This window comes from Halichoerus grypus, chromosome 14, assembly GCF_964656455.1.
Source record: "Halichoerus grypus chromosome 14, mHalGry1.hap1.1, whole genome shotgun sequence".
Classification (NCBI taxonomy): domain Eukaryota; kingdom Metazoa; phylum Chordata; class Mammalia; order Carnivora; family Phocidae; genus Halichoerus; species Halichoerus grypus.
In genome coordinates, this window is record NC_135725.1 from 62,677,794 (window position 1) to 62,699,931 (window position 22,138).

Sequence of the window (22,138 nt, forward strand, 5' to 3'; positions counted from 1 at the left end):
ACTCATCAGGCAGGACCTCATCGGGGCACCAGTGAGTCTGAGGTCCCCGTAGGATATGTGAGCGGAGGCCGCCCAGAGGGAGTTGGATCGGGGGGCCTGGTCTGGAGATAAAGACCTGGGAGGCTTCCTCCGAGCCATGGCAAGGGTGAGAGGGGTGGTGGGATTCCCAAAAGAGTGTCTGCACATTGAGCAGACATTGGAGTGTGAGGAGCAAAAGCAAAAAGGAACCGATGGAAGAACCATGGGGACAAATAGAAGCCATAGCCCCCAAGAGGAAGAAAGAATGCCAAACAAGGTAGAAGCCAGCAGCGTCGGGTCTGCCAAGGGGGCCGTCAAAAGGACAAAACGGTGTCCTCCAACTGTAGAAGCCAGAGAAGAGCATATCTCAGGCATGGGGGGTGCCAGCGAGATTCCAGTTGTTTGAGGAATAAATGGGAGGTGAGATAAGGAAAGAGAGAAGCGTGTGGAGGTAACCCTTCCAAAAGCTCAGCCATGAAGGGGAGAAATTAGGGCAGCAGCTGAAGGATTTTTTAAATAGTATTTTATAAATTCTAAAGTCATACGTATTTTGTAGAAAATTTGGACAGTAAATAAAAAGAATGGAGAAGGAAACAGCAAATCCCCGATAACTTTACCAAAACTACACCCATCCCCCAGATCAACCTTTTAACACTTGATTGTTGAAACAGTATTGTCTTCATAAAAACGATAGCATATTTGTTATTAAAAATGTCCCAGCCCTTAGAGAAATACAGACATGAGGGCACAAAAGCCCCCAGTCTCGCCATTTGGAAACAACCATCATTCCAGACAGTTCTTTATGTTTCTTTGTAAAAAAGGAGAGGTGGAGATGTGTAGGATCGGAGGCATGGCAGGGAAGCTCTGCACGTACCTCTGTCCCTTCCCTAGGTGTCCCCTGCTGTGGGCACGCCGTCTTCTGCTGACCACCCTTGGGTCTAGCCAGCAGAAGCGTGCTGGTTGGAGGGTGATGAGACCATGGGGCCTCATCCCTGGGGTGCTGGTCTGCAGATCCGTGGGGGGGGAGGAAGACAGAGCTCGTGTGGGGCTGGAAGTCTGGTGGCCTGAAAGCGGTCATGGTGAGCGAGCAGGATGCTGCCGCCCCCTCCCCATCCTCGGGCTGCTGCTGGGGGCGCTGCGGGGAAGCCTTGTCTCAGGTGGGGGCAGGGGGTGTGCTTGACCTGGACCTCCATCTAGTGTGGCGATACGGGCCGAACCAGGGATGAATAAACAGGAAGAAACTGGGAGGTGTGGCATGCGTGGAGTCTCTTCTCTTCAAAATGGGGAAGGAAAGGGGTGGCGAAACAGAGAAGAATGCCCCGAGAAGTGCATGGACTGCATGGGGCGGTCTGAATGTTGTGGTCCATCGTGAGCTGTGCCCACCCGGCCGGACCCTTGATGAGCCAGAGAATGCCAATATGGCAACCCTTGGTGTCGGGCCATGTAGGAGCTTGGTGCTGGGGATGTTCAGACCGGAGAGGCAGCGCAGGAATGGAGAGGGAAGCACTGACCACCCCTTGCCTCGCCCCACAGGGCTCATTTCATGTCTTTTGGTTTAAGATATTTTGAAATATTTTTCTTTTCTGGAGACTTGGGCCCAGGGTCTGCACCAGCCCTCCCCAGCTCTCTGATGGTGAGATCAAAGTCACTCCTGAGGTGACAACGAGGAGGGAGAGGGCTACTCCTGGACACATGTGCTCTAGAGGGCACAGCACGAAGGCCGGGAGAGAGGGATGGGTCTAGGGAGAGAAAGTGTGGGAGAAAACAGACTATGGAAGGACTTTTATTTTGGCTACTGCCTAAGGTGGCAGGAATGTGAGGCTCGTGTTACGGTGTGACCCCTCGTTCCTAAAAGGGTCTACCCAGCAGTCTTAGCAAGAAATGTCATAACCTTCTCCTTTCAGTGCCTTTCCCTCTGGTCCCTCACGATCAGCCCCAAGCCTACTCAGGAGGTAGAGGAAAGGGCAAGGCCAGATTGCTTGGTGGAGCTCTGGGATCCAGTACCAAAGCTGGCTTAAAACCCTCTTGGAAGCTGAACTAGGGCAGACCCAGGAGTCTCCAGCAAGTGGCCTGCACACTGGATTCAGATCTCTGAAGTGCTTTATTTTGTTTTGTTTTCTCCCGAATGGAAGACACTGCCACCGTGTAGAGCGGTTCAGAGAGCCGAGGCCCGCTGCCTGGGCTCCGAGCTCTCCTGCCCCCGAGACGGTCAGGCCGGGGCTGGAACGCCACCCTCAGGAAGGGGCTCAATGAGGCCACCTGCAGCGCCTTCCGTCCCAGGGAGTCCGGTCGTACTAGCAGCCTGGGATGCGCACGCGGGGTGGAGTTGGCTTCTGACTCTTTTAACTCTCACTTTTTTAGCTGCACTTGGTTGCTCTGAACACACCATTCTCCGGGGACCTTCGAGCTGATTTGCAGTGCTTCCAGCAGGCCAGGGCTGCGGGGCTGTTGTCTACCTACCGGGCCTTCTTATCCTCCCATCTGCAAGACCTCTCCACGGTTGTGAGGAAAGCAGAGAGATACAGCCTTCCAATAGTGAACCTCAAGGTAAACATAAATATTCTCCCCATTGTCTCCTGGAGGCCCTGGGCTCCACAGGGACCATAGGAGCTGCCGCTCCCTGACATCATCAGAAGTGTGCTGCTTCCAGACCCCGCCTGTCCCTGTTTGGCTCTGTGCCTGGGTGGGTCAGTTGAACCTCTCTGTGCCTCAGTTTCCTGACATTTACCGTGGTTGGATGGTACAACTCTTGGAGCAGATAAGTACAAAGTACTTTATACCCATTATCTTAATAGACGCTTCCAATAAAAGAGGGAGTTATTTTTTCCTCAGATTGTCAGATGTGGAAACTGAGGCACAGAGGGAGAAAGGAGTTTGCCGGAAGTCACTAGAAACCAGAAGTCAGGTCCTTGACACCCAGTCTGGGGCTCCCAGTTCCACCCGAGGCTGCTCTCTGTAGGGCGTGGGCTGGACAGCACCAGAGAAGAACTGGTGAGCACTGGTCCCAGACCAGAGCCACATTGTCCTGCCCCCTACTTTGGTCCTCTCGGCACATCTAAGCTGCCCGAACCTGGCAGATAAGTCTCTGTCCCCTTTCGCTGGTAAGGCAGGGCCTTGTATGACCCCTGTTCCACCATGGAAATAGCTGGCTCCTTCAAGGCCACAGAGGGACAGCTCTCTTTCTGCTCACACACATCCTAGACCGTGACCTCTCACTGTATCTCACAGGTACTTCGAGACTCTTAAGTCCCTGTGACCCCCATGCTCCAATTTGGTACCTCCGGACCCCACACCTGGCCCTTTCTGTCTCTTTCCCTGAGGTTCTGTTCTGCCACATTCACCCACTCAGATGACCGGTATTCTAGGAATACCAATAACTGAAGGAAACTGGGCTCCTTCAGGAAAAGGAGTGAGAGAGTCATCTCTGTATCACCTACAGTGCAGATTGGACAAGCCCTGGCACAAATCTGAAGTTTGGCGTGTATATATGTAGAAAATTTTTTTTTTTATATGTAGAAAATTTTTAAAGGCAAAAATTAATAAAGACCTAAAACACAGTTTTGATGGGGAGGAGCTTTTATACACCTATAATAAGAGAAAGTACCTCAAGAAATAAAGAATAAAACCAAAAGCGTTCAAGGATGGATTGTAAAATCAAACCACAGACATTTCCTGAGTTCCTGCTCTGTCTAGGCTCTGGGATTGGGGCTGGTGGCTTTGGCATGGGGTGGCCTCTCGGCCTTGAGGAATGAATAAATAGCTAGTCCACTAGAAGGCCCATAGCACAGTGACTCCATGTGGCATTTCTGTCTCCACAGGGCCAAGTACTTTTCAACAACTGGGACTCAATTTTTTCTGGCCACGGAGGTCAGTTCAATACACATGTTCCAATATACTCCTTTGACGGCCGAGACGTGATGACGGATCCTTCCTGGTAAGTATATGGTGTGATAGACAGTTTTAGGGGACATTCTAACAGTGGGGTGCCTTTACGGCTCCCCTCGGGGCTGTCGCTGGCACAGAGCCTCAGCGAGGCAGCTGAGAGCCGTGGACAGAGCCCCCGGCCTTGCAGCCAGGAGACCCGAGGCCAGTACCTTAATAAGGGACCTTTCAGATTTCCCCCACTCTCTGAGCCTCGGCTGCCTCCCTGTGAAATGGGCAAGATCATCCTGTCTGTACCACAGGATTGCTGTGAGCCTAAAATGGTAAGTGTGCGAATGTCTAGCAGGCTGCAGGCACTCAGCAAGTGGTAAGGAACGCTGTTCTTGGGGACCCTTTAGCCCTGTACTGTGAGCTGGGCTCTAATTCTTTGGAAACAGTGTGTGCTATTAAGATTAGGACAACTTGGTTGGGGCGCCAGGGTGGCTCAGTTGGTTGAGTGTCTGACTCTTGATCTCGCCTCAGGTCTTGATCTCAGGGTCATGAGTTCAAGCCCCTCATTGAAAAAGAAAAGATTAGAACAACTTGGCAAAGCTTTCCTCAGTGTCTACCCTATGCCAGGCCCGATGCCCACCTGGAAGGCATAGTAATAAGCTACATGACCCCAAACCTTTACAAGGCTCACGGTCTACAGGGGAGGACAATCACCAACTAGCTACAGTTCTAGACGGAACACTGTAATTGTAAAATGGAGTAACAGATACTATGATGGGAGCATAGAGGAAAAATTTATCCTTATTTGGGGCTGACAGTCAAGAAAGCAGCCTGTAAGAGGAGGCATTTAATGGACTTTCAAAGACCAGAAGGAATCCCTGGTCTGAAAATGAAAGAGAAGCCGCTCCAGACTAAGGGACCTTGTGAGCAAAGGTTCAGAGTCACAAAAGCAGGGAGTGTGGTCTGAGAGCAGGTACGCGCGTGGTGGGGTCGGAGGACAGGGTGTTCAGCTAGTTGGAAGGAGCGATGCTCCCAGTGGTGGGGTCAGACCATGAAGGGCTCAAGAGTTGGACTTGATTCATAACTTATGCCAATTTGTTCTTCGATGAGGTACACCACAAAGAAGTGACATATCAAAAGTAATGTGCAGCGGGGCGCCTGGGTGGCTCAGTCGTTAAGCGTCTGCCTTCGGCTCAGGTCATGATCCCAGGGTCCTGGGATCGAGCCCCACATCGGGCTCTCTGCTCAGCGGGGAGCCTGCTTCTCCCTCTCCCACTCCCCCTGCTTGTGTTCCATCTCTCACTGTGTTTCTCTCTGTCAAATAAATAAATAAAATCTTTAAAAAAAAAAAAAAAAAAAAAAAAAAGTAATGTGCAGCAATCCCTTCGCAGGCCGCAGAAGGTCGTTTGGCACGGCTCCGGCCCCCGTGGAGCGCGTCTTGTGGACAACTACTGTGAAGCCTGGCGAACGGCTGCCGCGGCAGTCACGGGACTGGCCTCCCCACTGAGCACAGGGAAGATCCTGGACCAGAAAACATATAGCTGTGCTAATAGACTCATTGTTCTGTGTATCGAAAACAGTTTCATGACAGATGCCAGGAAGTAATGACCTTCCAATGATTCGTAAGCGTTTTCCAGTTTTTCTTATGTGAAGAGTCGACACTGAAATCTAAAAGGTTTAAATGTTGTAAATATTAGTTTTTTATTACACATTCGTCACAACAGCAACCAAAGAAAACATACCTCAATACACTCCAAACTGAAGACATAAAGGACTCAGATCAAAAATAAAATCTGATCCATCTGTTGGTGCTAGATTCTGCAGGAGACCCCGTGCCGTGTGAACACATCCCAACACGGTTAAGAGCGAGTTGAAAACAAAGGCCTTGGCATTCTGCCCCCCTGCATCCTTCAGAAAGTAATTTCCTCCTTTAACCATTGTTGCTGAGTGTAGGATGTCCTTCATGTTTTCTCACAAAGTCAGTGTTTAGACATGTTACCCTTTCTAAGTTATGTGCCGACTGAACGCTTTATTCTTCATGCATTCATAATATACAGCCGTCCTTGGCTGTTCATACAGAGAGACAGAACTGCTCAAATGATCCCATTTGTATTTTCTGATATTACCAGCCTTTAATGTTTATTTCCTAAAATATTATTGCCATCGTGCTTTAGGCGTTTTATATTTTTACACAATCGTATTTTAGTATGGCACCAGTTTATATAACTCTGACTTGCTGGAAAAGTTTAAACTCCAAATGATCTGAAACTAGAAGAGAAATAGCACATAATAACTACCTTTCCCTTGGTGGCCCTTCCCCCCACCCCTACCCCCGATTTTATGACCTCCATGGGGCAACTCTCGGATTACAACTGCCGTTGAACCAACAGGTTCATGAGGATGAATTTTTCTGAGACGCATATATCTTCGTGCTGTATACTTTGATTTTTTTTTCCACGTAAGTGAACATAAAAACAGCTTTTCCAGGCACTTTCTTCTGTTTGACTCTTTGCCCTAAGTTCCTTTATTCTCCACTGCTGATGTGGAAGTGGCCCCGGGGCGGGTTTGCTCACCCTGCCACTGCTACACAGCCCTCAGGAGATGATCAGAGAACAGGAGGATTTCCCGGCATGCTCCTGCGTGCCTGCCTGTTGTCTCCCCCTTGGTGGGGGCAGCGTGGGGTGGGCAGAAGAACCCGGGCAGGGCAAACGCGGTGAACCGTGACTGCCGCAACGCATGACCTTGGGCAAGCCTGCCTTGTTCTTTCAAGGAGGTTGGAATAAAAAACCCTAATATCAGCTCCCAGCTATTAAACATCAGCCTTATTATAAGGCCCATTTACCTTTCTTAATAACCCTGCAACGTAGGTATTTTTAGCTCCACTTTACAAATGAAAGAAAAAAAAAGTTGAGGCTCAGGAAGTCACTTGTTCCAGGTCGCCTAGCTGGTGAGTGGTGGGGCTACTTTCAGACTTGGTCTGTGTCAGCTCTTTGCAAGGAGCCACTGCAGGAGGCTGCCTGTCTGCCCCCTCCAGCTCCAAGTCTGTGATGCTCTGGCTCTTGGCTCGGCCCCGCAGGAGAGACAGAATCACCAGGCAAGGGGCATGCCGGGATACTTCCTCCCATTCAGCTGGGCTGGCCCAGAAACTCGGCTAAGAGAATCCACCCAAATAGTCCTTGAGGTAGGAAGGAAATTGAGGACAAAAAAGAAAAAAGCACACAGCTCAGAACCTCCACTTAGGGGCTTCCTAAATGGAAGAGTGATGAGAATCTCTAATGAGTCATAGAATCAAAGGCAGTTACAGGTTGGAAAGTTCCAGAAGTGGATTGTGGAGGACAGGCGCACCTACCAAATTGACGGGGGGCTGGGAGCTGCCTGGCACTGGACAGAAACTGAGAGAGGAGGGGGGCATGTGGCTCCTGAGGACGCGAAGTGAAGATGCCATCCATTTTAGTCAGAGCCCGCCCCATGCTGGTGCCAGGAGGGGAACCGAGCAAACCAGGAGGATGGATCACAAGAGCCCCTCTTACATGCCCTGCACCTCCGGACTTGGTACGGCAGGCACTATGTTGTCGGAACCTGTGGAAAGTGCCAGAAGGAGACAGCGTGGGCTTCAGGGAACCGTCGGCTGAATGCTAGTCAGTAACGGGGACACAAGCCAAATTCACAAGCCAAAAACACAAAACAGCAAACACGCAGAAAGGAATGTATTGGCTCTGGAAACCAGGAGGAAGGATGGGGAATGCAAGAAACTCAAGTGATGTGGTCACTTAGTCTGTTCTGTGTGTGTGTGTGAGTGAGAGAGAGAGAGACTGTCTGTCTGCTGTCTTGCTTCTGCTTTTCTCTGTATTTGGCTTCCTTCCCTCCAAGGAGGAACAAGAGTTCTTCGTGTGGCGGGGGTTGATCATAGACAGCCCCAGGCTTATGTTGCCCCACCACCGCAGAGACTGGCCTCAGAGGAAAGAGACTTCTCCCTTCTGGGACGATATTAATTCCCGGAAAGGACTTGATCCGGCCCACCTGTGTTGTGTGCCTGGAACTGGGATTGGCAGCTCCACCCAGGATGAGCCGTGCAGAAGGAACGGTTCCTCCCCCCAGCATGTGAGGTTTACAATGACCAGAAAATGGGGACTCGGGAAGTCGAGAAAACAACAAACAAGCAAACAAACAAAAATCCCAGCACACACAGGAAGTGCCAAGTGTGGGCGGTGTGGTGGTGGATGAAGGACAGAGGTGAGATCTCGCTGGCCTTGAATTCTAGGATAAGGCATTTGAACTTGATCCCGCAATTGGTGGCATATGTTGGGAAGATTTTAAGAAGATGAGATATGGGATCAGGTCTTTGCTCGAGAAAAATCAAGTAGGTCTTTTGTTTATTCATTCATCCATTCAGAAATGCTTTTTGAATGATGATTTTGTACCCAGGACTATGTTTGGATTTGGAAGTTCAAAGACAGATGATGCTCCCACTTCTTAAACCCACCAAACGCATTCTGCCACAGACTATTGCAGACCTCATGTATATCTCCTTCTCCCCCAATTCCACAGAGACCGCACCAGCTGAGGCAAGTATATGTGCGCAGTCTCTGCCTAAACGAGCAGCTGGAGGAGCACTTTTCCGATTACTCCCTGAGCTCCTGGGTCACCGAGACACCACTGAGCCCCTCACAGCTCTTCGATCCCCACTGGCTGACTTTCCCCTTTGCCTTCCACCTTATACCCAACTTGCAGGGCAGCAGAGTGTAGGCAGGCCTTGATGTGGGTTTGAATTTGGGCTCTGCCCCCAAAGAACCTTGTAATCATAGGCAAGTTACAGAAGATCGTCCCCTACACTCAACCTTGCCCTGCAGCTGTTTCTTCATCTATAAAACAGATAGTAATGGGAAAACTACTCTCTATTGAGTTAAGTTGTTGGAAGCTCTAGAAAGGGTATTCTCACCCTGAGTAAGCATCCGTAAGTGCTCACTGTCTTTGGCCTGCCCTGATGTTTCTCAGGAAGGAGGAGCTGGGGGTCTTGACTTGCTGGGTGATGTCTTCTAATCTGCCTGGTTTCTCTGCCTGACGTGAAGCCCAGGGCTTGGGGTCCCGCTGTACACGCTGGATACAACTGTACCTGTTGGTGAAGATCCACTGCCCCGAGACCCGAAGTGGGTGAGAGGCCCAAGCTTCTGGCTGCCCTCGCCCTCTGCCCCTCGTCCCCATAATCCAACAGCTAAAGTGTTATCATCTGGCTCTGCAGGGGCTCCCGGATTCAGCTCTGGCACTGGGGCTGGATTCCTCCTGATTGACAGGAGCACGTGCTACAGTGACTATGAAATAGTCTGATGATCCCCCTGCCTGCGCCTGCCCGGCACCCTGAGTTCCAGAAAGTACCCAGAGTGCCCTGTTATCTGATATGTTTGTAGAGGAGATTGCATGCCCCGCTCCGCCTCCCAGACTTGCTCTTTTTCCCTTGGGCCTTCTCTCAGTGAATGGCCCTGCCACCCAGCCAGCCGCCAAGGAGTCATTTATCTCTTCCTTCCCTCATTCCTTCAACAAATACTGACTGAATGAATGCTTCCTTAGAAGTAGTAATACCAGCAACAACAACAACAATTTAAAAAAAAGTAAGTGCTAGGAAGGTCAACAAAGTCTAGATATTTCCATGATGGCTACTTCTACTCTTCTAAATGTCACAGTATTTTACCACTATCTTGGCAGAGCACGCTGTTCTGTTGCAGGTGTTGGTCTTCGAGACACAGTGGGGCGTTGGCTCCTCTCTTACCTTCTGTGGGACTGCCGCTCACACCTCCAGGCTGATCTCCTGGCCTCCAGCTTCTCCCCCTCCAGGTCATTCTCCGCACCAGGAGAGAGAACCTTCTAAAGAGCCTGACACACACTGTCATTTGGTTTCCCCCTTAGATGAGCATTCATTTGCAAGTAGTTTATGTGGCAGGTGATCCCAGAACACACCTGACAGGGAAGTGGGGAAGTGAGACAAAGAAGGGAAGGCAGGCTATAAAGGGGACATCTAGTCACCACTGTGGATGACCAGATCATGCTCTCCTCTTAGGAACTCTGGGAGCCAGTAAGCAATGAATAGGCACCACAGAATTTCCCACCTAAGAGACAAGGGAACTTTTGTAGTTACACACCATCAGTCACTGAAAGGCAGGGGTGCGTTAAATTCCAGTGCTTCTGAGTGGCCATGCCCAGGCAGAGTGGGCTCAGGCTACCAGAGAAGGCTCTTAGGGTAGACTCTGGCAAGCACAAGTTGGAGGTCTCCAGGCTGGGCACCGTAAAACCTGCTAAATCAGGCTCCATCTAATGGGAAGCCACACAGGTTTTGTTTCAAGAACAACGCCAACCAGGCAGAAACCTCGAGAACCTCCTTGTTGGGAGATAGAAACCTGGCACGAGCGGGTATCTGACACACACGACACAGGCAGGGTCTGCCCGTGATTCTGTCCGGCTGCTGGTGTCCGCAGGACCGTACCAGTAGGGGCTGGAGGCAGACGTGCTCTAGGAGCAGCTAGGATGGCGCATGGTGACCTGCACAGTCGCTCACAGCCCTCGGAAGACCCATCAGTCCTTTTCAATGTGGACTTTCAGATTTATAAATACCGGTGAATAACAAGCACCTGTTAGTCATCTGAGGACATTGAGTGGCCTCAAAATGGAACCAGAAGATCGATCAGAGCCAATTAAGAAGAATTATAATAGAAAGCAGGAGGTAACTTTTAAAACAATTCAAGTTTGTATTTCGGTGAAAAGACAGAGGGCAGAGGAAGCACAAAATAGAATACTGGGAGAACAAGAAACAATCCTTGAAAATAAAATAATTGTCTGCGCCCCCAAATAAAATACAACTGCAGCATGTATACCTATTGAAAACTGACTTAGTGAGTTATCAGATAAACTCACAAGAATTAATACGATCGGGGCGCCTGGGTGGCTCAGTCGTTAAGCGTCTGCCTTCGGCTCAGGTCATGGTCCCAGGGTCCTGGGATCGAGCCCCGCATCGGGCTCCCTGCTCGGCGGGAAGCCTGCTTCTCCCTCTCCCACTCCCCCGGCTTGTGTTCCCTCTCTCGCTGTGTCTCTCTCTGTGAAATAAATAAATAAAATCTTTAAGAAAAAAAAAAAAAAGAATTACTACGATCCCCTCAGGACACAGACAAAAAGATAAATTCATCAGATGAAAAATAAGAGAGAGGAAGATAGATAAACTGTTCCAATATTTATGTAGCAGGAGTTTTAGAATCGGAAAGAGGAATGGATAGAAATTGTTTTTTTTTTCTTTTTTTTTAAGTAATCTCTACACCCAACTGTGAGGCTTATACTCACGACCCCGAGACCAAGAGTCACATGTTTTTCTGACTGAGCCAGCCAGGCGCCCCAGAAGTGAAATATTAATTAACAAAATAATGAGAGAAAATATCCTGAGCTGAAAGAGTTTTATCTATGGATTGAAGTGGTTCACTGAATCACAGGATTATAATGAAACCGTCTATAAACCACTGACACAGAAGCCATTTTTTAAATTAAAAGATTCTATATACAATCTACTGATAATGAATTTTAAAGCATAGATACAATGGATAATGTGCTGTGAAGATGTAATGAGCAAAACTGATGCAAAAATAAATAGAAAGCCTAAATATTCTAACCACAAGTGAAATTTAAAAGATTATAAAAAATCTGGTCATCTCTTCCAAATTCTGCATTCTTAGATAGTATGAGTAGGATAGAGAGCAATCCCTCCAAGAAAGGATGATGCTACAGAAGAAAGAAAATGCAAATTGGCAAGTAAAAATAAAAGACCCCTTGCATCCCACTTCTTGCATGTGAGGGTCTCTCTCTATCCACAGTTCCCATATACACAATTCCAAGGCTGCTTTAACTCACATATAGGAAAGATGTACTCAGCCCCTCTTGCCGATGTAACAACCAAAGTGACATCCAGCTGTCACATCCTAGCTGCTGCGAGTTGAGGGTCTCTGGATGATGTTCATGTCATTCCACCAGGTCCTGATGCTGCTCAGTCAACTGTTAGTCATTTACTGAGCACATAGGGGTATAGAAAAAGAGTGAGTGCCCTCAAGGATCTTCTATTCCAGCAGAAGGGAGGACGGACAATACAAATACAAAGAAATAGGGGCACCTGTGTGGCTCAGATGGTTAAGCGTCTGCTTTCCGCTCAAGTCATGATCTCCAGTTCCTGGGATCGAGCCCCACGTCAGGCTCCCAGCTCAGCGGGGAGTCTGCTTCTCCCTCTGCCTCTCCCTCTCCCCTTGCTTGTGCTTTCTCTGTCCCTTTCTCTCTCAAATGAATAAATAAAATTTTTTAAAAAATATATTTAAAAAAACACAAAGAAATATACAAATAAGTGGATTCAGGTACTGAAAATTCCTCTAAGAAGACAAAGTAAGTTAGGAATATGGTTGGGGGAGGGGATGCTGAGATACCCTTCTGAAAAGATAGCATTTGAGTTGGGATATTTGTAACTGGTGTATTAAGATGTCTTGATTAAGGTATAAATATAAAATTATTTGATTTCTTACAAATACTGTCCCCAACGATGCTGTATTTATAGCACAGTCCTGTTCAGGATAGGCCCTTATAAACCTGTGGGGAACTATACGAGTAAAGGTCCATCCAGAAGACAAAAAGTTCTTTATAAGTATTTGAAACAGAGGAAATTTGCTGCAGACAATTAGTCACACAAGTGATTGAAAGGCCTAGAAACTGAACAGGGCACAGTAAGACTCTCCAGATATTATCAAGAGAGGCATAATGGAGGAGGATGTGTTACCGAAGTCCAGAGGCCAAGAGCAAACCGCAAAAGTTGGGCCATGTTAGGCTGGGACTCCTAAAGGAAGAAGACCCCACAGCCAGAAATTGCACTGGAAGCAGAGAGGATGGAAGAAGAAGCCTGAAGTTGTTCTTTCCTCCTGCTTTCCAATCCCTCACCTATCAAAAGTAGCCAGAAGTCAGCTGACCCAGCGGCTTGGGCTGCGTGGCCTGCCAGGATCAGGTCCCCAACCCCCAAGTTTGAGAAAGGGTGAGAAATGTACCTTGAGGGCAAATGGGCCCAGGACGGACCCAGGAAGATTTCATGACCTCCTGGGTGATTACAAGTCCAGTCTACCTTTAGACTTCAATCTCAAGTGGTTTAAAACTCTGCCTCTCCTGAGCTCGGATGCCGACTACTCGGAGTGGAGATGGGGACGGAGTGCGATCAGGTTCTGGGATATCCCTCCCCCTGCTTCTGCAAGGTCCTGCTCTCCCAGTGTGTTTGTGGAGAGCAGAGGGAGAGGAAACTGGACAAAGTGCCTTTACTCACCTGGCCACAGCTGTCAACAGCAGGTCTCTCAGGGACCCCTTCTCTATGGCTGATTCCTTGGCGCCTCCCCAGTATTTGGCTTAGGGGGAGGGTCACCTCTCATTACAAACACTGCTCTCCCCACAAAGCAGAGGATTCTGGCTCTAGCCCACCTTTTTTTCCTCTGTCCCAGTCCTCCCATGAAGATTAGAAAGGAGGCATGGGGGACAGCTGATAGGGACATCCTGACACCTTTCAGTAAGCACCAGCAGGGGAAACTAGTGCTATGGGGGTGGGGGGACAGCTCTCTTGAGACGGTGGATGCTTAGAACCTCTTTGTCCTCATCTCTGGGCTTTAGCTGGAATTCCTGGACAATAAGAAAAGTCCCGCTGAGTATCCTGTTACCTTTGAACAATGGAAAGGGGATGGGTTTGCAAAGATCTGGGGGAAGAGTGTCCCAAGAAGGAGGAACTGCAAAGGTAAAGGCCTTGAGATGCAAACTCGGTTGGTATGTGTTAGGGGCAGAAAGAAGCTGGTAGAGCTGAAGCAAGAGACGGTGAGGGGGAAGACAGCGCCGGCCGAGGGAGGATGCTAGGCAGCGGCAGACCACCCGCGCTCCTGCCAGCTAAGGTAAGGCATTCGGATTTTACGTCTGGTTGCTCTGAGCAGCCACCGGAGGTGTTTAAGCGGGAGGGGTACACGAACTGGTTTTATTTATTTTTTGGAGGCAGCAAATTATACAACTGAGTGTGATATTTTCCACTGTCAGAGAACACAAAACCAGCATTGACTCTTCATATACACAAAGAGAGTCTCACAAACACATACTCGCCTCCTGCTGCTAGCATTCGTTTTATTATTGGCATAGATAACAACTACCTAGATGTTTGCTCTCAGCAGATCCGTTAGGTTTGACGGTGTATGAACTGATTTTTTGTTTTGCAAAGACCACTGTGACTTCTGTGTGCTGAATGGACTGGGGGGCAACATGGGGGCTAATGGCCTGGTTTGAAAACTGTCACAGTGATTTAGCTGAGACGCCGTGATGTCTTGGGCCATGGCTAAGCCGAGTACACAGTGAGAAGTGGGCAGATTTGGGTTGGATTTAGGAGGAGCCTCCTGAAAGGGCTCCGTGGTCAGAGAATGATTCCTGGGGTTTGGGCCTGGCCAGTTGCCTGGATGGTGTCCCTACTTCCTGGTATGGGAATGACTCCCCAAGTCATAAGTTATGGTTGGTTGGTTGTTTTCTTCATTGTTGTATCCCCAGGATCTAAAAGAGATCTGCCATTTAGTAGGTGCTCAATAAATATGTGTTGAATAATTGAAAAGGCAACAGTTGTATCAGGTTATAATTGAGAAGCCGATGAGACCTACTCATTCTCTTCCCATCTATGACTAAATGATGCATGAAACCACTCCCTATATGTTTGCAAAATTCTATTTTTAAAAAATGGAACGGGGAAGCAATTCCCGGTTGTCATCAGCCAACTACCTATATCCCATCCTTCTGGACAGAGACGGCAAAAACTCACTTCTCTGGCAGAGGAGGAAATTCCTCTGCCCTCCTCTTGGTCCTGCCTCTTGGGGGACTTGGGGGAATTCCACTGAGCAAACCAGACCCCATAGTGGAGGGATTTCCTCTCTTGGCCACAGGCCTGGAGGAGTGTCCATTTCCTGGGGACTCAGCTTCCTGGCCTGAGCTGGCTTGAAGCTCCAAGAGATGAGGAAGGTCCACGCAGGCCCTGGGCTATGCTGCAGTCAATGCTGCTCCAAGACGAGATGCTTCCTCTTTACTCCAGTACTCTCCTTCCCAGCCACAGATTACCACTTTTGCAGTTCTTCAAGGAAAAAGGTCATCCAACTCTCTGTACCCTTGGAATCTTACTGTGAGGAGAAAGGGCTTCTCTTTTATCTGTCTGCCGATCCCTTCCACTTTCAAACAGCCCAGCTTTGATGGAAGCATCCTTTTTGATAGAGCATAGACGACCCATTCCAACATCCTGACATCTTTTGATGGAGACTTCTCGTAACAGCTGCTGACAGCACAAGGCCTGGAATACCAGCTTCTCTCCCCAGGAAAGAGGAATCCTGGTGGCTCTGCACCACCTTGCCCGAGCCAGTCCCACCTTTTAGGGTCTGTTACCTTATTACTTACAAATCCCCATGTGCGGGACCAATTGCTGTATGACTCAGGCTTCCTTGGATGTGGGACAGAAATCCAGTTAACACTCGCTTACCTAGAAAAGGAGAGTTACTGGTGCTTGTACAAAGGTGGGGGAGGGGGGCAGCATTGGGATCACTGTGTCCAAGTAAACAAATTGTATTGTCAAGTTTTTCGCCCTCGACTCCCGTGCCTTGCCCTGCATCACTCATCTTGACTTTTCTGTGTGCTCAGGCCCCATTTTCCCTTACTTGGGGTGGCTTCATCCTGGCGAGGACAGGGCAGAGGAAGCGTGGCCACCAGAAGCTCCTGACCTGTTCTTTAGCTCAGCTAGGCCGAGGCAGTGAGGAGGCTGCTCTCTCCTCCCCGTGCTTAACCTGATGTAAGTCCCAGCGGCTGCTCCGGCCCCCTCCCCCAGTGCCCGCCCTCAGGCTCCAGGCTGCGGGACGGGGGTCTGTGATTGGTCAGGCTTCGGTGGCGTCATCGCCCGGGGAGGGGGGGCCGGAATCAGCGACTGGCAGCCCCACCAGAATGGAGCAGATTTTGAAGGAGGGGAGGTGAGACTGCCGTTTCTGTTAAGTCGGGAAAAGGAGTTAGGCAGGCAAACACAACAGGAGATCGGATTGAATGCAGTCCAGGAACCGAAGAAAGAGTGCGCGCTCGGGCTGGTTTTGTTTTCTTTGCTAACTTAAACCAGAAATGCGCGTTGTGGGCAGGAATTGCAGTGAGGAAGTGAGCGCTACGGCTTCCTCCGTGGACACACGTACGAGCGTACGACCGAGGGCTGGCGGTGGGAGAAGGTCCTGCCTTCGCACCAGCCGGCCCGAGGCTCTGGCAGGTGGGAGCCGCTTCAGGTGATGACTCAGGGCGCTGTGTCATGCCTTCCTCGGTTCTGCTCTGTCCGATTCTCCAAAGCCAAATAAATAGGAAGTGTGGCAGACTGGATCCTTTTTAGCAGCAGTACACTTGGGTTTGTTTTCATGGGCATGAGTCCACTGGAAAGCAATTATTTTCTCTTGCCTTCTTGCTGCATCAGAGAAATGGAGCAGTTTTAAAGAGAGATTTCAAAGAAACCATTTTGTAACTTACAAAATGGAATCACAGACTGACTGCCAAGTTGGCTGTGCTGGTATGTCAGGACTGGTTCTTTTTTGAAAAAATAAAACTGTGTATATTTAAAGTGTACAGCATTTTGACATACATATACATAGTGAAAAGATTACTACAGTTAACCTAATTAACATATCCATCTCTCCACGTAGTTATTATTTGTGTGTATTTGTGTGTGTGTGTGTGTGTGTGTGTGGTGAGAGCACCTGTGATCTACTCCCTTAGCAAATTTCCAGTATACAGTACAGTATTAAGTTTTAAAAAGATTTTATTTATTTGTCAGAGGGAGAGAGCACAAGCAGGGGGAAGCATCAGGCAGAGGGAGAAGCAGGCTCCCGGCTGAGCAGGGAGCCCCACACGGGGCTCTCGATCCCAGGACCCTGGGATCATGACCTGAGCTAAAGGTAGACGCTTAACCGACTGAGCCACCTAGGCGTCCCTACAATACAGTATTATTAATATAGTCACCGCCCTGTACATTAGATCTCTAGAACTTATTCATACCACATAATTGCAACTTTGTACCCCTTGCCCAACATCTCCCCATTTCCTCAGCCTCCCCACCTCTGGTAACCACCTTTCTACTCTCTGCCTCTATGAATTCGACTTTTTTAAGATTCTACACACAAGCGAGATCATACAGGATTTTTCTTTCTGTGTCTGGCTTATTGCACTTAACATAATGTCCTCTGGGTTCATCCATGTTGTCATAAATGGCATTATTTCCTTTTTTAAGGCTGGATAATATTCCAGTGTGTGTGTGTGTGTGTGTGTGTGTGTGTGTGTGTGTGTGTGTATTTAGGTTGTTTCCGTATCCTGGCTATTGTGAATCATGCAGCAATGAACATGGGAGCACAGATAGATTCAAGGTACTGATTTCATCTCCTTTGGATATGTACCCAGAAGAGGGGTTGCTGGATCATATCGTAGTTCTAGTTTTAATTTTCCAAGGAACCTCTGTACTATTTTACATAATGACTGTACCAATTTGTATTCCTACCAATAGCGTACAAGAGTTCCCTTTTCCCTACATCCTCTCCAATACTAGTTATCTTTTGTCATTTTGATAATAGCCATCCTAACAGGTGTGAGGTGATATCTCATTGTAGTTTTGATATGCATTCCCCGATGATAAGTGATATCAAGCATCTTTTCATGTACCTCTTGGCCATGTGGATGTCTTCATTGGGAAAATGTCCATTCTGGTCCTTTGCCCATTTTTAAAATCAGGGTTCTCTTTTATGTGTTTGTTGCTGTTGAGCTGTATGAGTTCTTTATATATTTTGGATATTAACCCCTTATCAGATATATGGTTTGCAAATATCTCCTCCTATTCTGTAGGTTGCCCCTTCCTTGTGTTGATGGTTTCCTTTGCTGAGCAGAAGCTTTTTAGTTTAATGTAGCTCTGCTTGTTTATTTTTGCTTTTGTTGCTTGAGCTTCTGGTTTCCTATCCCCAAAAATCATTGCTAAGACCAGTGTGTCAAGACTTGTTCTGATCTTATAGTTTCTATGAAAGTCAACATGCTGGAATCAGAAGGGATCTTACAGATCACAGCCAACCCTGTCACACAGCAGAAAAGGAAACTGAGGCCCAGAGTGATTTAAAGGACCATAGTGAGTTTGAGGCAAAGTGAAGTCTCGCACCCAGGTCTTCTGCATTGTTGCACCTGAATCTTGCCTCTAAGTCACTCAAGACTGCTTCATAAAGTAAATAATGGAGCGTCTGCTACAGCGTTGCTTCTAAATGTCCTTGAAAACAGTTGATGGGAAATTTCAACCTGCTGCTGCAAGGGAAATTGCTAAATGAATTCGATTCTTGCATGCCAAAAATATCTCTGCAAAGATGTGCCTCTATCCTTGTTTAAACACAGGACACTTGAATTCAGCCATCAAGGACGTGCCCCGGCCTCCCAGGGGCCTTCTGGATTTCTGAATTCCTGTGGTCTGAAGATGGTCTTAACAGTGTTTTTGTCATCTCTGATACCTTCTGGTTTCCCCCCATCCAAACTGTTGTGCTGTGCTGCTCAGGCTGGCCCCCCTCGACCTGCCCCCCACTTTTACAGTGAGGCCCTGGGGGTCACTTGCTCCTCCAGACCCACCTGGCTCTGTGCCCTACACAGCACTGGGTTTCCTTGTGCTTTGGCTCCCAGGTGGGTTAGGCCAACTGGCTAGAGATGGGGGGGCGGGGCATAGGGAGCAGTGCGAGGTCTGGGGATTTATCTGCCAGGTTTCCTGTCTTTGGGCTCTCCAAGGTCTGGCTGCATCCCTCCATTGAAAAGCACAAATCCCGTCAAGCGGCATCCTGTGCCGGCCTCTCTCTGCAGGTGCCAGGGCTCCTCCTCCCTGCACCTCCCTCCCGTTCAGGCCTGGGCTGGTAAGAGCACCTGCAGCTGCTGCTGCCTCCAGGAGCACTGTGGGCTTCTGCATTCTCCCTCCTGGTCTCTCCATACCCGGCATCCCTTTGAAAACAGTCCTTTTATTAAACGCTCCTCAAATTACCCCATTTGCGCGTGTCACCTGTTCGGCTGGGACTCAGACTGATAAACTGCCTAACTGCAACCTGGGCCTTCAGTCTCTCTTAATCCCTGGGACATACTCTATCCCAAGAGAGACAACGTTCTGAGCCTAAGTTCAGGAGTCATTTTCCTGGAGTGGCCTTGAACCTAAACTCCCAAGTCTTGATAATGAATTCTCACTTTATTCTTGAACCTAAACTCCCAAGTCTTGATAATGAATTCTCACTGCAAATTGGTACAGTCATTATGTAAAATAGTACAGAGGTTCCAGAACAAACCTCCAAACCTTGGAGTGGAGCTCCTCACGTGGAGATGGCAACGAGCCAGAAATCAGGACCCTGAGCAAGGAGCCCGCTGAGCTATACTGCTATCTGGCTTGTGCTGGGCGTCTCCTACGGCAGAGGGGCAAGAACAGGGCCCGGGACTCCTGAAAGAGAGCTCGCCCTGCAAACCTCAGAAGCCAGAGTGCTCCTGTGCTCTCCTAGGCTGCTAAAAGCTGGGAGAAGGGATTTGTGTCCATGTTGCAGCCTGAGCACGAAGGAGGGGCAGCACCTGCCAGGACCTGGGTGACAGTGGCAATGGGGGTCTGCTAGCCGGACTGAAAGAGCCCCTGGGGAAGGGGAGGCACAGTACTCTCCTCTCTGCACTAACCCCCCCCCCCATAGCCCACAAGTTCAAAGCCCTGGTCCCCCTAGACTAGCCCTCCCCGGGGTCTCTGAAGCTCCAAGTCCCTGTTCTGACAATCACGAGCTATTCAGTAGTAGCCCGGGCTGCCTTTATTTCTGTGTCTCATTGTGCTAGACACAAAATATGTGCGATTGAGAATAATTTACAGTCACTTACAACCTGCTTCCTTCAGACTGCCGCTTGAGCACAAAACTGTGTGGGATAGCAGTTTCACAGAAGAAATAAGCAGTTGCAAAGATGCCCAGAGTGATATTATCTCACATGTTTTACAGTTTGTCAGACATTTTCTCATGCAGTACATATCAACTGAGTCTCACAATAAACCCATTCTGTATGTGTGTATATCCATCATCTATCTATCCATCCATCCATGTATGTATCCAATATATCACAAGAGCCTCAGGCTTCAAGAAATAAAATGACTTACCCAAGGTCATATAAATAGCCAGAATGAATTCCTTCTTTATATTTCTTACGATCTCATTGTGTAATATATTAGTTGTGATGATGTCTGTCTTCCACTTGAGTCTGTGAGCTCACCAAGCATAGGGTCCACGGCTTACTGTATTTTTGTCACATATGCCAATAGGTGTGTGTGTGTGTGCATACATTGCATCTTTAATGTTTAATGAATAATAAAACAACCAGCCATGTATCTACCACTTAGATTAGGAAATAAAATGTTTTACCATCCCTGTTGAAGGCCCTTCTTTTGTCCTTTCCCCATCTCTCTCTCTCTCAATCTACTAAACTACTATTTTGAATTATTTTATCATATCAGTGTATCCTTAAAAATATATTGTTTAACCTGTGTATGTCATTTAATGTTACATAAATGGGTACATGGCCCATTTATCCTTACTGCCCCCACGTAGCCTCCACATCATACACAGACATGTCCTGTGCACCTGGGCTAGCTGCCTGGGCTAGCGTGGCCTTTGCATGATCAAAAAGCATCTGTCTACTCGCTCTAATCCAGTCACCAAGGGGTTGAAGAAGTCTAGTCAGAGGTTGGAAGTCGGGTTCTGGGTAACAAAAATCATGGAACAAAACATCTCAGGGCACCCAGTTGTATTACATACCCATACCACCTCCCGAGAAGTCCTTTGTGGCCACAAATCTGATGTGTTCCAGGGAGAGGCCTGTAGACTGCTTACTACTTGAAGCCGGAGTCCCACTTTGGAACTCAAAACTCTCTGCTCTCAAGGCCTGCTTTCTGAATCATAAGCGGCAAGCGCCACCCCCTCTATGCTTCATGACCTTGTACTCTCCATCAAGTCAACTTCCACTTCCTTACACACTTCCCTGTTACATTCCTGGAAAATTTATGACACATTTTAACAACCATTTAAACAATGCAAGCGGTTCATGCAAACCTTCAGAGTAGCATTTTTCAAACTGTGGGCTGTGACCCCCCCTAGTGAGTTGTGAAATCAATCTAGTGCATGTAGAGCAGGATTTTTAAAAACTGAGATAGAATTGAGTGTTATCTGGTCAAGAAGCCAGGACTACAAAATATCGGCATGTATTCCCAGTAGCAAGCAAAGGGTAAATACTGGTTTGTGGAAGTTCTGTTTTCAGCTGTGTGTGGGGGGCTCTTACCATGGATCATGTACAAAAAAATGTTTGCAAGCCATTGCTCAAGAGGAACTTTGCAGAGGACACTGGCTGCTTCCTTACCTGCCACCTAGTCTCTCTTTCTCCGCAATGGGAGAGCCTTGCGGTTTGGGTGAGCTCTAGGAGTATCCATTGACTGACGTAAACCAATGACCGTAATCGCGATCAGTTGCCACCATGATTGGTTCATGGGTGGGCAGTAGTCCTAGGCCCAGACTAAGATATGTCTTAGTCTATGACCACAGTGACGGGACACATGACCCAATTAATCCAGGGATCTGTCTCTTAGGAAATCCAACCAAATCCTTTGATGGGCCCAAAAACATGACAAATAAATGCTTTGGAGATGCCCAATCTGGTCTGAAACACAAAAAGCCTATTCACTGTCCACCCCACCCCCATCCCAGGCCACAACTTGCCAGGGAGGGAGGAGAGACCAAAAAGCAAACAAAACACAGGGTGATTTCCAAGCTACATCATCAATAACCTACTTCTAAAAATCATGGTTTTGCTGTCCTAAAGAGAGCGTCGTAGGTGACCACGGGTCCCTCTCAAGCTCCAGGTTCCCCCAGGGAGGAGTTTACATATTGGAAGAACCTGGGCACTCAGGAGCTGAATTCCCAGGGAAACAGGGATTTGGGAGACATCCGCATGTCCGCGCCAGGGTAAGCCCAGGGAGCAAGTGAGGTTGTCCAGGAAGAGGTGTGAATTGAGTCAAAGTGAGAGGACCCAGTACAGACCCTGGGGAGCAACAGTGCTTGGGGACAGACAGAAGAAAGTGGTAGGAGAGAAGACTGCCACCACCACTGCACCTGGCCCGCTGTCCCGCGGGGGACACAAACAGCGGCAGTTG

At 48.5% G+C, this 22,138-nt stretch overlaps 1 protein-coding gene across 6 annotated transcripts in view; it reads left to right on the forward strand.

The window, feature by feature from the left end:
- Positions 1–20,364, forward strand: part of COL15A1 (collagen type XV alpha 1 chain) — a 116,109-nt gene extending 95,745 nt beyond the window's left edge. For 2 of the 6 annotated variants that reach the window (XM_036074148.2, XM_036074150.2), the window contains 3 exons: positions 2,380–2,565; positions 3,837–3,952; positions 5,283–6,381. In XM_036074148.2, the coding sequence (XP_035930041.2) occupies positions 2,380–2,565; positions 3,837–3,952; positions 5,283–5,496 (516 nt within the window). In that variant the 3' untranslated portion in view covers positions 5,497–6,381. Of the gene's footprint in view, positions 1–2,379; positions 2,566–3,836; positions 3,953–5,001; positions 5,036–5,282; positions 6,382–13,712 lie in introns of those variants that run through there. The other 4 variants (XM_078061510.1, XM_078061511.1, XM_036074151.2 and 1 more) reach the window with 4 other exon arrangements.
- The last annotated feature ends 1,774 nt before the right edge of the window (positions 20,365–22,138 follow it).